Source organism: Trachypithecus francoisi, unplaced genomic scaffold (genome assembly GCF_009764315.1).
Source record: "Trachypithecus francoisi isolate TF-2019V2 unplaced genomic scaffold, Tfra_2.0 Contig01440, whole genome shotgun sequence".
Taxonomy (NCBI): Eukaryota; Metazoa; Chordata; class Mammalia; order Primates; family Cercopithecidae; genus Trachypithecus; species Trachypithecus francoisi.
In genome coordinates this window covers 16,896,581-16,913,943 of record NW_022681431.1, presented here as the reverse complement: position 1 = coordinate 16,913,943, position 17,363 = coordinate 16,896,581, and the positions used below count along the sequence as shown (strand labels likewise).

Here is a 17,363-nt window from a genome sequence, read left to right as displayed (position 1 = left end):
TGTTTTTCTTTTCTTTCTTTCTTTTTTCTTTTTTTCTGAGACAGAGTTTTGCTCTTGTCTCCCAGGCTGGAGTGCAGTGGCACGATCTCAGCTCGCTGCAACCTCTGCCTCCTGGGTTCAAGCGATTCTCCTGCCTTAGCCTCCCGAGTAACTGGCATTACAGGTGCCCACCACCATGCCCGGCTGATTTTTGTATTTTTAGTAAAGACGGGGTTTCATCATGTTGGCCAGGCTGGTCTCAAAGTCCTGACCTCAAGTGATTCACCTGTCTCAGCCTCCCAGACTGCTGGGATTACAGGCATGAGCCGCCGCGCCCGGCCACACGTGATGTTTTGATACATGTACACAATGTGTGATGTTCAAATCAGGGTAATTGGGATATCCCTCACAAGTCTAAAATTTTTTTCAACAATGTTTTGGAATTTTCAGTGTATAAGTCTTGCATTTCTTTTACATTTATTCCTAAGTATTTTAATATTTTTGATGCTATTATAAAGGAAATTGTTTTCTTTTTTTTTTTTTTGAGACGGAGTCTCGCTCTGTCGCCCGGGCTGGAGTGCAGTGGCCAGATCTCAGCTCACTGCAAGCTCCGCCTCCCAGGTTTATGCCATTCTCCTGCCTCAGCCTCCTGAGTAGCTGGGACTACAGGCGCCCGCCACCTTGCCCGGCTAGTTTTTTGTATTTTTAGTAGAGACGGGGTTTCACCGTGTTAGCCAGGATGGTCTCGATCTCCTGACCTCGTGATCCGCCCGTCTCGGCCTCCCAAAGTGCTAGGATTACAGGCTTGAGCCACCGCGCCCGGCGGAAATTGTTTTCTTAATTTCAGTTTCACATTTTTCATTTCTGGTATATAGAAACACAACTGATTTTTATATATTCTTGTATTCGCATAACTTGTTCTCAGATTTTTAGTGGATTCTTTAGGATTTTCTCTGTCTTAGGATTTACTTCTTCCTTTCCAATCTGGATGCCCATTGTTTATTTTTCTTGCCTAACTGCCCTGACTAGAATTTCTAGTACAGTGGTGAGTAGAAATTGGGTAGCAGACACCCTTGTCTCATTCCTGATGTAGGGTGGGAAGCCATCCAGTCCTTCACCATTAAGTGTGATGTTAGCTGTGGGTTTTTGTTGGTGCTCCTTATCAGGTGGAGGAAGTTTTTTTAATTCCTACTTCATTGAGTGTTTGCATTATGAAAGCGTATTGAATTTTTGTCAAATGCCTTTTCTGAAATAAATTACTTTTTAAAATGACTGTTTTTCTTGTTTTCTATCTGCAGAGATTGACTTGCATACCAAATGTGTGGTGGATGTGGATGCGAACAAGGTTATTCTTAATCCTGTAAATACGAATCTTTCCAAAGGAGATGCCCGGTGAGTTAAGAAACAGTGCTGTGCTCAGTGGATGTTTAAGTAACTGGAAGCATCTATGGCTGCTGAATTAAGTTGCATTGAATAGATATTGAATGCCTACCCTGTGGAGACATATTGCCGTCTTCTGCGAGCCTGTACTCAAGTTGAAGAGATGAAGTCTATACTATGGGATGACAATGTGCCTGAATGAGTATTAGAGGTAGTAATTGTATTAGAAGCACAGAGAAGACAGTGAGTGTTACATTGAGAAGTAATTGAAGGCTTCTTGAAGGAGGTGCAGCTGGCTGGAGGATTAGCTAGGATGTAAATCGGTTCCTTAGCAATAGTGGCTTTTACTTCTGCCAAGTTCAAATGCTGTCAGAGCCCATTTCAAGTGCTGTCTTCATGAAGGTATGCCTGCAGCCCTCAGTGATTTCTTTCCTCTAAATACCTGTCAGTTATAATCTGTCCTACTTAATTTAATCATAGATTGTTTTGGATTGTTACTTCCAGCTGTACAGTGGATTTTAATGTCTTTGAGGGAAACAGACTTGGGCTGAAGACGAATATTTGAGCATCATTTCTAGATGTGTATGGTAGTATGAACAAAAGGGAAGGGAAGAACATGAATTTGGGGCAAGAAAAGATTATTTTGGGTTTTCTTAGTAAATGGAGGACAGTAAATAAGCTGGGATCAGATTACAGAAGACCTGGAAAGCAGATGAGGAAGTTTGGCCTGTATTTTTGTCAGTAAGATTTTGTTTTTGACAGTTTTTGAGTATTATGATTGAGGATCAAGGAGAATTAGGAAAAGTTGTTGATTGGCAATGTAGAGAGTGGGTCAGAGTGGGGATAGGCTGACCTTTTTATGGGGATCAGCTGTATCAGAGATGTTTTCGTACTGTCCCTGAAAGTGGAGAGGACAGGTGAAAGACATTTGGCATGAGGCTTTGTGCAAAGGAGGATTCATAAATCCTTCTAGAAACAGTGCTGTATTTGGCACTCTGCAGATGTTCTTTTGAGTTGTATTTAATTGAGTTGAAAAGAGCACTGGATTTGGAGTGAGAAAATCTGAAATCGAATCCTTCATTAGCTTATTGTAGTAAGTTATTTTTAATTTTTTGAAACTGTCGGCCGGGCGCGGTGGCTCAAGCCTGTAATCCCAGCACTTTGGGAGGCCGAGACGGGCGGATCACGAGGTCAGGAGATCGAGACCATCCTGGTTAACATGGTGAAACCCCGTCTCTACTAAAAAATACAAAAAAACAAGCCGGGCGCAGTGACGGGCGCCTGTAGTCCCAGCAACTCGGGAGGCTGAGGCAGGAGAATGGCTTAAACCCAGGAGGCGGAGCTTGCAGTGAGCTGAGATCCGGCCACAGCACTCCAGCCTGGGCGGCAGAGTGAGACTCCGTCTCAAAAAAAAAAAAAAAAAAAAAAAAAGAAACTGTCTTACGTATCTCACAAGGGTTTTTTTCCACAAAGATCAAATAAGTGATTTTTAAAAGATCTTGCAAAGTGTTCTGTACAGGGGCAGATTTATTGTTATTGATGTAGAGACACATCAAAATGTACAGCTTGATGAATTTTCTTAGTGAACATACACCTTATAAGTGGCACCCAGATAAGAAACAGAACGTTACTAGCATGGCAAGAGACTACATCAGGAGAAGTTTTTCTTTCTTTTCTTTTTGTTCTTTTTTTTTTTTTGAAGCAGAGTCTTACTCTGTTACCTGGGCTGAAGTGCAGGGGTGTGATCTCAGCTCACTGTAGCCTCTGCCTCCTGGGCTCAAGCAATTCTCATGCCTCAGCCTCCCGAGTAGCTGGGATTACAGGAGTGCACCACCATGCCCAGCTAATTTTTGTATTTTAGTAGAGACAGAGTTTTGCCATGTTGGCCAGCCTGGTCTCAACTCCTGACCTCAAGTGATCCGTCTGCCTCAGCCTCCCAAAGTGCTGGGATTACAGGTGTGAGCCACCACACTGGGCCAGTTGTTACTTTTTTTTTCTGAGACTGAGTCTTGCTGTGTTGCCCAGGCTAAAGTGAAATGGCACGATCTTGGCTCACTGCAGCCTCCGCCCCCCACCGGTTCAACCGATTCTCCTGACTCAGCCTCCCTAGTAGCTGGGATTACAGGTGTCCACCACCATGCCCAGCTAATTTTTGTATTTTTAGTAAAGAAGGGGTTTCGCCATGTTGGCCAGGCTGGTCTCGAACTCCTCACCTCAAGTAATTCGCCTGCCTCAGCCTCCCAAAGTGCTGAGATTACAGGTGTGAGCCACCACACCTGACTGGTTACTACATTTTTAAGCCAAAATGTATTCAATACTTGAGTATACATGTCTACCAAGAAATCACCTAGTTCTAGAGAAATTTCAGCTTTGCAAGGTCAGAAACTTTATTTTACTCAGTTTGCTTAATGTTGAGTGGAGTCTTGGGGACTAACATGCCATCTCTTAAGGAGACAGGCAGGACCTCTGATTTTATGTTTACAGTGAGTAAAATATTACTCTCAGCAATCCACTCTTCTCCTTCTTGGTATCAACGAATTGGAAAACCAGGTCAAAACATTGCTGTGAACATAGGATAAGAATGAAGGGACGTTTTTGTCAAATATGGAAAAGATAAATGACAAACTCTTCCTATTCCACACCACTGCTGGGAGCACTCTCGTGACTGAAATACTTGAATCCGCCAGATCAGTGTAGTTCTTCTGTGTATAATCCTGGATACACATGGAAACATTTTATCACTTATTTGCTCATGCAGAGCTATACTGCTTATACTGCTAGAACAATTAATATCTTTTTGGAATTTTCTTTTTCCCCTCAATTAATTTTCTGGATCGGTTTTTGGGATTTTCTAAATCTTTGTCAGCAATATATTTCTAAATTGCTTCCCTTTAAATGACTAAATCTTTAGGCCTTGTTTTATTTGAATTATATCTTAAAACTTTTATCCTACAATAAATTTTTGTTGTTGTTTGGAAGCCATGGTGAGATTGTAATAAAACTTTAATGCTTGTCACCATGGTAGGGAAAGTAGTTTCTTTTTGTTGTTGTTGTTTGTTTTTGAGACAGGGTCTCCCTCTGTCGCCCAGGCTGGAGTGCAGTGGCACGATACAAATAGTTTCTTAAGCTAAGTTTTATCTTATGTTTTTGCTTCTTTCTCTCCTCTACCCACCAAACAGGCCTTTCTTGCTAACTCTGGCTAAAAAGTTAATTGGTATACTTAAAACATTGCCTTAAAAGGGATTAAGGTGCATTTTCTCGTAGAGAGTGGGAGCCTCCACTGTATGAATCATTTGTGTTATAAAAGTTGAGGCATAGGTGAGTTTGGAAAATGGAGTGCATTTTCCCATAGGAACTGTTAGTTTCAAGTGAAAAGTTTAACCTAGTGACTAGTTTAACCCACAACTTGAACATACTTTTTTTTTTGTCTCATATCTTTTTTTAAAAATATATTTTGTCTCATATCTTCACATTTCACTGCAATAATCTTGAGTAGTTGTGTACTCAAGGGCCGAGACTGAATAAAAGGCATAATCATTCTTTCTGCTTTGTGGAGGACATTCTTATGTGGAAAAGGCTTTTTTTTTTTTTTCCCCCTGCTGTGGGTGCGTGGTGATGAAGCATACAATGACTGCTACTTTGCTGTGGTGTCTTCGTGCCCAGGGCACCAGCAGTTTCCCCTCCATCATGTTCGTGCCACCAGCACAAATGTCAACACAGAAAGGAAGGCAGATGCCTTAGTACTGTTATGAAAATAATCCCAACCTCCAGACTCGCTGAAAATCTCTGGGGAACCCCCAATAGTCCTCAGACTACAATTTCAGAGGTTTAATCCAGTTTATAAGCTTCTAAGAAGCAAATAGATGTGCCTGGTTTATTTTTTAAAAAATTTATTGAGATATAATAGTAATACAATACAATCCACCCGTTTAAAGTGAACCATTCAGTGGTTTTTATTACACTTACTGAGTTGTGCAGCCTGCACCACTCTCTGCTTGTGTACGTCATTTTTATCACCGTGTTAATTAATCCACTTTCTGTCTCTGTAGATGTGAGATTTGCCTGTTCTGGACATTTCCTATAAATGAAATCATACATGAGGTGGTCTTCTGTGATTGGCTTCTTAGCATCATGTTCTTGAGGTTTATCCACTTCGTAGCATTTATCAGTACTTCATTCCTTTTAATGATGAAATAATAGTCTGTTCCATCACATTTTGTTTATCCATTCATCTGTTGATGGGCATTTGGATTGTTTCTGCTCTTTTGGCTTCATGGATAATGCAGCTTGTGTACAAGTCTTTGTGTGGACATGCGTTTTCATTTCTCTTAGATTCATTTCTAGTTATGGAACGCTTCTGGGTCATATGATAACTATATTCTGAACATTTTGAGGAATTGCCAAACTGGTTTCCAAAGCTGCTGCACTGTTTTACATTCCCACCAGCAATGCGTGAGAGTTCCAGTTTTTAAAAACTCTCATTTACTGTAAAGAAAATGGAGGTAACTCTGGCTAATTAAAGAGTGCATATCCTGCCTCAAGGCATTCAGATTACAATGAAAAAGCAAAACCAAACATAGTGCTGTCCAAGCCAAACACTCCTGGCCAGATTCAGCCCTTGGCTACTGATTTAGAACCCCAGGTTCTGATAAACTGGATTCTGGTATACTTCTTTATTGAGCAGTACCTACTTATTTTAAAACAATGTTTTGAAAAATTTGAGCAAAATTAAAAAATATGGTGTACAAAAAGTTCTACAGAATGAAACACTTTTATGTACCTATCAGTTTAACAAATCCTTGCCAATGTCTCCACTACAGTTCACCACTTTCTTAAATTTGATCTTCTTTCCCTTGTATTTCTTTACATTTTCACTTTATGGAGGACCTTCTTACGTGGAAAAGACTGGTTTTTTTTTTTCCCTGCTATGGGTGCGTGGTGATGAAGCAAACAATGACAGCTGCTTTTCTTAAGCATACTTGTTAGTTGTTTGCCCAGTATTATGTGTACATGAATGCCTTTTTCTAGTGAAAGGCCAGATGGGTGACTTGAAAAAGTTTCACTATTCTTATAAAATATAATGCATGATTTTTAAAGACCAAAAAAAATGTTGAAAGGAGCTAAAAATAATATCACCCACTTAGCTTGGGGAAGAAAGCTCAAACTTGGTATTTTATCAAATTTCCTGTTCCTTCTTTTTTTCCTCTTTTGTGTTTCTTTTTCCTTTTAGGTTCCAGGGGTACATGTACAGGTTTGTTACAAGGGTATATTGCGGCCGGGTACAGTGGCTCATGCCTGTAATCCCAGCACTTTGGGAGGCCTAGGCGGGCAGATCACTTGAGGTCAAGAGTTCAAGACCAGTCTGGCCAACATGGTGAAACCCCATCTCTACTAAACATACAAAAATTAGCCAGGCATGGTGGTGGGCACCTGTAATGCCAGCTACTCAAGAGGCTGAGGCACGAGAATTGCTCAAACCCGGGAGGCGGAGGTTGCAGTGAGCCAAGATCGTGCCACTGCACTCCAGCTCGGGCGATAGAGTGAGACTTAGTCTCAAAACAAAACAAGTTGGGGAGTTATACATGATATAAATGATGAATTGATGGGTGCTGACGAGTTGATGGGTGCAGCACACCAACATGGCATAAGTATACATATGTAACAAACCTGCACGTTATGCACATGTACCCTAGAACTTAAAGTATAATTAAAAAAACAAACAAACAAACAAACAAAAAAACAAAGGTATATTATGTAATGTTGAGGTTTGAGCTTTTATGAATCTTGCCATCCAGACAGTGAACATAGTACTCACTGGGAGTTCTTCAGCTCTTGCCTCCTCCTCCCCTTCCCCCTTTTGGAGTCCCCAGTGTCTGTTGTTCTCATCTTTGTGTCCACGTGTACCCAGTGTTTAATTCCTACTTACAAGTGAGAACATGCAATATTAGGTTTTCTGTTTCTCTTTTGTCCTTTTAAACAAAATCAGAACATAGGCTCTCCCATCTTATTTGCGATGAATTTCAAGGAAGTGTGCCATGAAAATTGTTTTAGTACACTTCTAGTTCTTTTGGAGACTGAAACAGGGAGCTAGACCTCCTCAGAGGTGCTGCTTTAAACGTCAGAACCAAAACCTGAAAGGAAAGAACACCTCTATGTAAGTTGCACTTTTCAGTTCCTTGGTCAAATGTGAGTCCATTTTCTTTCTTAGCCTTTTGTCTTCTATTACGTGTGTGGCTGGGGGTGGGGGTATGCCCATTAACACAGTGCTAAATACATCAGCCTAGAGTTTCTCCTGTCTTTCTTTTCTGTTTTTTGTTGTTGTTGTTTGTTTGTTTGTTTGTTTTGAGACAGGGTCTCACTCTGTTGCCCAGGCTGGAGTGTAGTGATGCAGTCACTGCTGACTGCCGCCTCTTCCCCCCATGCTCAAGTGATCCTCCTATCTCAGCCTCCTGAGTAGCTGGGACTACAGGCATGTACCACAATGCCTGGCTAATTTTCGTTCTTTCTTTGTCCTCTCCACCCCCAAGTGTAAGGTTTTGAGACCAGAACTTTTGGAGGTTGAAAGCATTTGGAGGTTTAGGTGTCAAGATCTTCATTAACCTGAACACTGATTTTTTTGGTGTTCTGTGAGTTGACTTATTCTGTAGAACAGGTGGGGAAGATCCTCTAACATGGATGAAAGTAGCCACAGATGGCACAAATAGGCAGAGACTGTTAATGTTTTACAGTAAAAGGTGGTGCTGCCCTCTCCATCCCCCATGTGTCATGTTTAACCTAATGAGCAATAGACAGTGTAAAGGTTAACAGCTGCCTGTCTGATAGTTTTACTAGACATCAATTTAGTCAGTATCATTAGGTAATCAATGAGTACCTAATATGAACAAAGCACACCCAGCCCTTCTTTGGACCTTCAGTATACTCTGACCCTGGAAGATGTACAGATTGGAGCCCTTAAAGTATGTGCAGAATTAAGTGAGTTTGACCCATGTCCTTACAGTTCTCTTGCAAATTATGTTGCATAATTCTACTGAGGGGAGGGCCTTATGGCATACATGAAGTCATTTTCAGACTAATTCCTTGTTAGTGGAAGGCATCATTAGGTCATATTAGATAATGACTTTTTAGGTTTCTCTAGTGCTATGTGGATGCTAATTTAAATAGCGATTTTAATTGAAGGAAGTCATGCAAAATGTAATTATGGTACCCACAATAGACCTGTTTGTTCTCTCTGCTGTGAAATGACTTGAGTGGGGCTAATATTTCTCCTCAAATAGAGTCTGCTCCTCTGGAGAATAGTACGTGGTATGTTTTAATTTCATAATGGGGCTCTTCCTCAGGGAGCCTGTCCCGCTAATTATGTTAGAGTATAGTGGGGAGAGCGTGGTTCTATGTACTCAGAAGTTGTATATGATTCCTCAGCCTTTCCCTTTAAAAAGAATGCTGTGATCATTTACTGCTTTTGAATATACTTGTGAAAATGAATCAGGGAGACTCTTAAAAGCTAAACAGATAGAAAATATGTGTGGTTGAATGTGTATCATTGCATAATTAATGGAAGCAGATAGTCAAATTCAGCAAATACAAATTTTGCGAAGTTTTACAAGCAGAGTCTAGCTGGTTGCCAAAGTAAACTGTTTGATAGCCTTATTAGTGAACCTCTCTAAACACAAATTACAGTAGACTGCTACTGTAGAATTTGGTATTTTAGCATTATCATTAGACATAAATATTGTTCATGCTTTTACTACTTTTATTGGTGCAGCAATAAGAAGGAATAAACTTTTAAAAAAATGCAAGAAAAAAGAGTCTTTACCTCTGTGCTTGAAATACTACTTGGATACTAGCATTTGATATGAGGACTCAGGGTTTGTGTATATGGTTAGTTGCCAGCTCTTGATTAAGTAAGTTATGGATAATAGGAATTACATGTTTTGAATTTTTGTAGAATTCTGAATTCAGCATTAAGTGGTCAGATTGCATATAATATACTAAATAAAATATCGAATTATGAACACAGTTTAGGCAACTACCAGATCCTACTATTGCATTTTTTTTTTTTTTTTTGGTTTATTTTGCTTAGGTTTTTTGACAGTACTTTTTTAGGGCTCTTTGTCTCAATCTCTAGGGTAGGAGTTGTTACTAATATAAATCAGATACTGTGTAAGAATCTAGATTTCTGGGCCTGGTGCGATGGCTCATGCCTGTAATCCCAGCACTTTGGAAGGCCAAGGCGGGCAGATCACGAGGTCAGGAGATCAAGACCATCCTGGCTAACACGGTGAAACCCCGTCTCTACTAAAATACAAAAAATTAACTGGACGTGGTGGCAGGTGCCCGTAGTCCCAGCTACTCGGGAGGCTGAGGCAGGAGAATGGCGTGAACCTGGGAGGCGGAGCTTGCATTGAGCCGAGATGGCGCCACCGCACTCCAGCCTGGGCGACAGCGAGACTGTATCTCAAAATAACAAAACAAAACAACAACAACAAAAATAATCTAGATTTCTGTTTTAAAGATGGAGGGAGCAGTAATCCTTGAGGAAATGTGACACGAGAAACCCATTCAACCACAAAAGTTGTTGTATCATAACATGTTTATAATTTTTTCTGATGTGTTCAATATTTGAACATCAACAGTGTGCCAAGTATCAAGCTAAGAGTTAGGTTAATCTTTACCAATCCTTAGTTCCATTAAATTTATGGTGTTATTCATTTTGTTGCATGATGTATCTTTAAGCATACTAGTAAAAAAGCAAAACAAAAAACTGGAAAGCAGAAAAAGAAGTTAAATTATTCTGTTGTGCATCTTGTTAGATTTTGCACACTCAAGTTTGAAATTATTAAATTTTGAGAATTGTACATTTTCTCGTGAGAAAGTTTTCTTTTACAAAGAAAGGAGTTTAGAACTCTGCAGTCCTCAAACTTCTTCCACAGAGTTCTTTTAAAAAGCATAGGTATTTTATAGATGGTAAATTTCACCTTTGCTTTACTTTTATCAAACCTAATTTATATATACTTTTAATTAAGTAAAAACTTATATAGGATGGGTCATAATTATTAAGAGTAGTGACTGTCTTTATATTTTGACCTGTATATACAAGTCAGTGATCCTTTTGTTCCACTTTTAGGAAAATTGAAATAGAATTTATATAAAGATCATTGAATATGTAAAAGTTTTATTTGCAATTTAATTTTTAAAAACTTTTGTTAATGGAGAATTTAAAAGATGTGCCAATTTAGGCAGAATAGTACAATAGTATAATGAACCTCCATGCTCCTGTCACTCACCCCAGAAAACCATTAATTTGTGGCTGATACTGTCCTAGCTACATCTTTGTCCCTGTCTTCTTCCCCATATTATTATTATTATTATTATTATTTTTTTTTTTGAGACGGAGTCTTGCTCTGCCGCCCAGACTGGAGTGCAGTGGCCGGCTCTCAGCTCACTGCAAGCTCCGCCTCCCGGGTTCACGCCATTCTCCTGTCTCAGCCTCCCGAGTAGCTGGGACTACAGGCGCCCGCCTCGTCGCCCGGCTAGTTTTTTGTATTTTTCTTAGTAGAGACGGGGTTTCACCGTATTAGCCAGGATGGTCTCGATCTCCTGACCTCGTGATCCGCCCGTCTCGGCCTCCCAAAGTGCTGGGATTACAGGCTTGAGCCACCGCGCCCGGCCTTCCCCATATTATTTTGAAGGAGATCCGATTTTACCCACAGATGTTTTAATGTGTCTTTTATTATTTGTAAACATAACCGCAATACCATTATCATATCTAAACAATTAAGAATAGTTAGGTGCAAGGAGGAGGAAAAAAATACAGTGAGGTGGTGGCATCAAATTTTCAGTGTTTAAATGCCCAGTTGTCTCATAAGGTCTTTTTTTCCCTGAGGTTTGTTTTGAATAGGATTGAGATGTGGTCTGCACTTTGAGGTTGGGTGATAGGGTTTTTAATTTATTGATTCCTCAGTCGTTGAAGAAGCCGGATCGTTTGTTCTGTCCTGTGGATGGATTAATATGTGAAATTATTACAGGAACTAGATTATCCTCATTGAGTCAAATGCTAAACCGTGTTTGTTTTCCTTGTAAATATTTTCATTCCAGTATTCCTTTTCATTCTTCTGACATTGCCCTAGTGAAGGACCTCATTGCCTTGTGTTTAGATGACAACATAGCCTTCTAACCAGTTTCTGGAACCTACCATCGCCAGACCGATCTTCAAGCCTGCTCTTGCTTCCTGTAATCTGTCTTTCGAATCTAGAGCATTTATGATTTCTCCTCATTGAGAAATGCCACTATGTAAGTGGCATCTTTTATATGTTTGTCCCACATTGTTTTCTTTTTTTTTTTTTTTTTTGAGACAGAGTCTTGCTCTGTCGCCGGGGCTGGAGTGCAGTGGCCGGATCTCAGCTCACTGCAAGCTCCGCCTCCCGGGTTCACGCCATTCTCCTGCCTCAGCCTCCCGAGTAGCTGGGACTACAGGCGCCCGCCACCTCGCCCGGCTAGTTTTTTTGTATTTTTTTAGTAGAGACGGGGTTTCACAGTGTTCGCCAGGATGGTCTCGATCTCCTGACCTCGTGATCCGCCCGTCTCGGCCTCCCAAAGTGCTGGGATTACAGGCTTGAGCCACCGCGCCCGGCCACATTGTTTTCTAATATTTGTACTGTTTTGCTTTTATCTGTGTATTTTGAAAACTCCCTTCCCTTCAGGCTGTGGCTGCTAGAAAGCGGGGGCCGCTGTAGCTTCTTCCTGGGTCTTTGGTGGTCTGTACTGGATGCCTCTTGATTGATTGCAGTGGTTCTGTTAGTGCTCATGCTCAAAGGCTCCCTGTTCTGATATTACCGTCAATTAGTAGTTTGAAGGGTGATTTGCAGGTCTCAGAGTTGGAATTTCTGAAGGGTACGTCTCAAGACAACAGAGCCTGATGAGCTATCTTCCTCTACTGCACTCTATGGAGTTCAGTATTCTAGCAGTGGCTGTCCTTGTCCACGAGATAGATTATCTTGTTTGGACAGTGCGGAAGGGTGACATTTGCATTACTGTAACCTTTCTCCCAAAGCACCACAGCCTTTGTTTTGCTTTTGTCACTTTGACCACAATCTTTCGTGTCAATGCCGTTTCATTGGTTATATTTTATTTTTATTTTTTAAGCCATTATAGAGCTAGGTTATATTTTAAGTTTGATGTTTCTTTGTGATCTAATATTAGGATTATACTGTAGAATAAATTTCCATTGGGAAGAATTTCCTGAAGATTAAGCAATTCTGTTTATAATGTATAGATTAGAGATTGCATACTCAGGCACCATAGTCCATATTTTACCCAGGGATATGTTTTGTTTGGCCTGAAGTTTGAACATTTAAAAATCAGGTTTTGTATAAAGATTCAGATTCATCGTGTTTCTTAAATAATCTGAAAATCCGGCAATCCTGGGTTTTCTGCCCTCTTCCAGTCCCCAGCTGTTCCATTCCATGATTTATATGATTTGCCAGTCCCCTGTAGGCCTTTTCCTTTTCAACCTTGGTGTAGATTCTTACTGGCTTCAGTTGCAAAAGATGTCCTTTCCTGACCTTGGCCCTGGGTTTTGAAGCTCACATTACTTTCTCTTTCCTCCAGTTTTTATTTTTATTTTTGGTAAAATACTCGCTTGAAAATAAATCGTTTAACCATTTTTATGCATATACAGTTCAGTGGTGTTAAATACATTCATAATGTTCTGTAACCATAGCACTATTCATTTTCAGAACTCTTCTTAAAAACTGGAACTCTGTGCTCATTCCATGCGAGTTCCCCATTCCTCCCACCCCTAGGCCCGGGCAACCACCATTTTACTGTCTATATGATTTTGACTACTCTAGGGACCTCATGTAAATGGAATCATGTAGTATTTATTTTTTGTGTCTGGCTTATTTCGCTTAGCGTGTCCTCAAGTTTCATCCATGTTATAGCACATGTTGGAATTTCCTTCCTTTTTAAGGTTGAGTAATATTTCATTGTATGGATAAACCACATTTTGCCCATCAATTCATCGGCCGATGGATACTTGGGTTGCTTCCACCTTTTTCCTTTTGTAAGTAATGCTGTTGTAGACATGAGTGTGCAAGTATCTCTTCAAGACTCTGCTTTCAGTTCTTTTGGGTATAGACTCAGGAGTGGAATTGCTGAATCGCACATTAGTTTTTGAGACCGTCAGTCTCTGCACTCTGAATCTGTCATGTTCTCAGTTTTTTCTTTAGCTTATTGAGAAGTGTAGCCATGTGAATTCCCAAATTGTTGACGTGACTTTGTTTATAAATTATCAAATATTCTTAATGTAGTGTTCAAGTTAATACATTATATTGCAAAAATGTACAGTGCTACTCTTATTAAATGTTTATTTTTCTTTTAAAATGTTATTTATATTAGCATGTAATGATTCATTGTTAAGTGAACTAAAACACACACACACACACACACACACACACACACACGTTAGAGTCAAGGTCTCACTCTGTCACCTAAACTGGAGTGCAGTGGTGTGATCATAGGTCATTATAGTCTTGAACTCCTGGGCTCAAGCAGTCCTCCTGCCTTGGCCTCCCAGAGTTCTGAGACTATAGGTGTGAGCCACTGTGCCTGGCTCTAAAATATTTTTAAAATTTCTCAGTTTCTAATTCAAAAAATATCTATAGGCTATAACCCCTATAAACAAAAGCTATTATTGCCCTCACTGCCATTTAAGAGTGTAAAGGGGTTTTGATACCAAAAAATTTGAGAATCTCTGATCTAGTTAATGTGTTTGCACAGGTTAATTAAAATTGTCTGAGGTACTCGCCACAATTTTAGAACATTTATAACATTTTTCCACATATAAGCAATGTCACATAAATGTGTAAATCATCCCTGGGTTGCTACACATGCTTATTTACCTGTGGTATTTCTGAAGTGCATAGCATTATTAACTAAAACATTTTGAGCAAGTAATTCTATAAGTTCAGTGTTCCAACTTAGAATGCCAAGAAATGTAGCTACTGCCTCTCCTTTTGGGGTTGGGGTGGCAAGGATTCCCTGGTCCTAAACTTCTCTGATTGTTCTCTTACTATTGATAGAGAAGGTTTGTGGGTAAACAGTGGGAACAGGATTTGAAGAACCAAGATGGAATTTTGGTGTCATATGGGATTTTTTAGAAAGCTTTTTTGAGATGGAGTCTCGCTCTGTCACCCAGGCTAGAGTGCAGTGGCATGATCTCTGCTCACTGCAACCTCCACCTCCTGGGTTCAAATGATTTTCCTGCCTTAGCCTCCCGAGTAGCAGGGATCAAAGGCCTGTGCCACCATGCCCAGCTAATTTTTGTATTTTTAGTAGAGACGAGGTTTTGCCAGGTTGGCCAGGCTGGTCTCGAACTCCTGACCTCAAGTGATCCACCCCCTTGGCCTCCCAAAGTGCTGGGATTACAGGTGTGAGCCACCACCCCAGGCTGAAAGCTTTCAAATGAGTTTCAGGTGCTGGAGGGGTGAGAGTGGGCAGTTGTATGGGTGCTATGGAGTCCCTGTGTCTACCAGGATATTAAGAGGACAGAAGAGGCAGAAATAAGTATCTACGATGGGTCCTGGAAAAAGCAAGAAACCTTTGACAGATCACTGTTGTGCTTACTGTGAACAAGTTGGAATTATTTAATTGTGAATTTGTCAGAAAGTTTATAGTAATATAATAAATTTAAAAATATTCCTAAGTAAAAGAAAACTGTAAAATTTCTAATGTCAGCAGAATGTGGTCACTGTGAGGGAGAAAAGGATGGCAAGACTAATTTTATTTTTGTTTTTACTTGGAAGTATAAATTCACATTTCGGGATCTCTTTGAGTTTTTATGTAGCTGGAATCTTTCTTTATGTGTGTGTGTGTGTGTTGTTCTATTTTTATTGTTTTAGAGACAGGGTCTTGCTGTGGTTGCCCAGGCTGGTCTTGAACTCCTGGCCTCAAGTGATCCTCCTATCTTGGTTTCCCAAAGTGCCAAGCCTATATATATTTTGTTTTTAAAATTTTATTTATTTCTTAATTTATTTATTTTTAGTCAGGGTCTCATTTTGTTGCCTAGGCTGGTGTGGAATGCAGTAGTGCAGTCACGGCTTACTGCAGCTTCCACCTTTCTGGGTTCAAGGGATCCTCCCACCTCAGCCACCCAAGTAACTGGGACTACAGGTGTGCACCACCATACCCTGCTAATTTTTGTATTTTTTTGTAGAGATGGGCTTCGCCATGTTGCCCAGGCTAGTCTCAAACTCCTGGGCTCAAGTGATTGGCCTTCCTCAGCCTCCCAAAGTGCTGAGATTATAGGCATGACCAGCTGCACCCAGATATTTCTAATTTCTTTTAAATTATTTTTTCAAGATCCACGGACAGACTGGAATATGTGGCTGGAATCTTACAGATTCTTTGTAATTCTTAAAAAAAAATTTGGAAGTGGAATTTATAATGCATAAGAAGTTTTGATTGGAGTTATTTGTTTTGTTTACATGCACACATATATGTACATTTCCATTAAAGCAAACCTTTTTCCTTTTTTTTTTTTAGAGGATATAAACAGCTACAAAATTATTGTGTTTTAAAAAATAAGTTTTACATATGAAATTCAAACCGTCATTAAGAATCGTGCATGGTAACTGCTGTTCTTACCATTGCTCTTTATTATTTTGTTAGATTACATATTCCTTTCCAGAGAAGATTGGCTGACTTGGTGTTTTAGTCACATGTAAGGAGCACAGAAGCTTCCTTGCTCAATTTCATTCTCATCCAGTGTTACCACAACAGAAACCTGTGTATAAGCGAAATCCTTGGCCTGTTCAGTGATTACCCCTCCTTAGTTACTAGGCCAGTCATGGCCACACTTGCCACCTGCCCTCTTCTTTGGGGGATTGGGTATAATATGACACAATGGGAGGAGCCAGACATTTCATACACGTTTGGTATGATTTTGTGTTAGTCATTTAATATAGTTATATAAGTAGTATAGGAAAACCCTACTGTGGGAAAATCCCTTCTCTGAATGTAGGATTTATCAGGCCGAACCCGTATGGTAGCCTCCATCTATTTACATCAGGAAGGATGCTTAAAAGTAGGATGGGGGACAGAGACTGGTTAAGATTAAGTCATACGTCTGGGCGTGGTGGTTCATGCCTGCAGTCCCCGCACTTTGGGAGGCCGAGGCAGGCAAATCACTTGAGCCCGGGAGTTCAGGAACAGCCTTGGCAACATGGTGAAACCCTGTCTCTACAAAAATAAAAAAATCACCTGGGCATGGTGGTACATGCCTGTGGTCAGCTACTTGGGAGACTAAGACAAGAGGATCACCTGAGTCTGGGGAGGTCGAGGCTGCAGTGAGCTGTGATGGTGTGATTGCACCACTGCAGCCTGAGTGACAGTGTGAGACCCTGTCTCAAAAACAAAACAAAACAAAAGATTAGGTCACACTCTGGCTTTGGACCAGGACTTTATGCCTTGCCATTTCCAGAAGCTTCACTTAGGGTTTCAGACTCTGCTTTCATCGTTCTGCCCCATATCAGACCCCTTGCAGGTGCCGCTTCAGGTCTTCTTGGCCTCACCTCTCCTCGGGGCCTTTGATCACTTTTCAACCCTGGCTTTTGCCAGCTCAGCCTGGGCTCATGCCAGCTTCACATGCTCATAATCGGACACTTCCTCATGCTCACTCCCTTCCCTCCTTGCCTGGGACGCACTCCTACACAAGCCTTGGTTTTTGCTTTCTGAGGAATCCACACTAAGACGTCCTCTCACAAGCCCTTGTCTGTGTCCTCAGGGATTCTCTTGGTGTGTGTTGAGCTGGCTCTCCATTGACCTGGCCTTTTTGGGCCTATCTGGTCCCTTTGCCCCCCACAACTTGGTGTGGATAGTAAGGACCTGAATTTAAAGATTAGGGAGAGGATAGGCCAGTTTATAGATTGGGTTAATTTTTAAATTGATCAACCCCACAAGCAGTAGCCGAGCTGCAGAAGAGAGGTGCTGCGGGGGAGTTTAATGCT

General features: G+C 40.7%; 1 protein-coding gene across 3 annotated transcripts in view; it reads left to right on the top strand.

Moving 5' to 3' along the window:
- KIF13B (kinesin family member 13B) overlaps positions 1–17,363 on the top strand; it is a 204,346-nt gene that overhangs the window by 17,330 nt on the left and 169,653 nt on the right. For all 3 annotated transcript variants that reach the window (XM_033229868.1, XM_033229860.1, XM_033229876.1), the window contains exon 2: positions 1,278–1,371. In XM_033229868.1, coding sequence (XP_033085759.1) covers positions 1,278–1,371 — 94 coding nt within the window. The remainder of the gene's footprint in view (positions 1–1,277; positions 1,372–17,363) is intronic.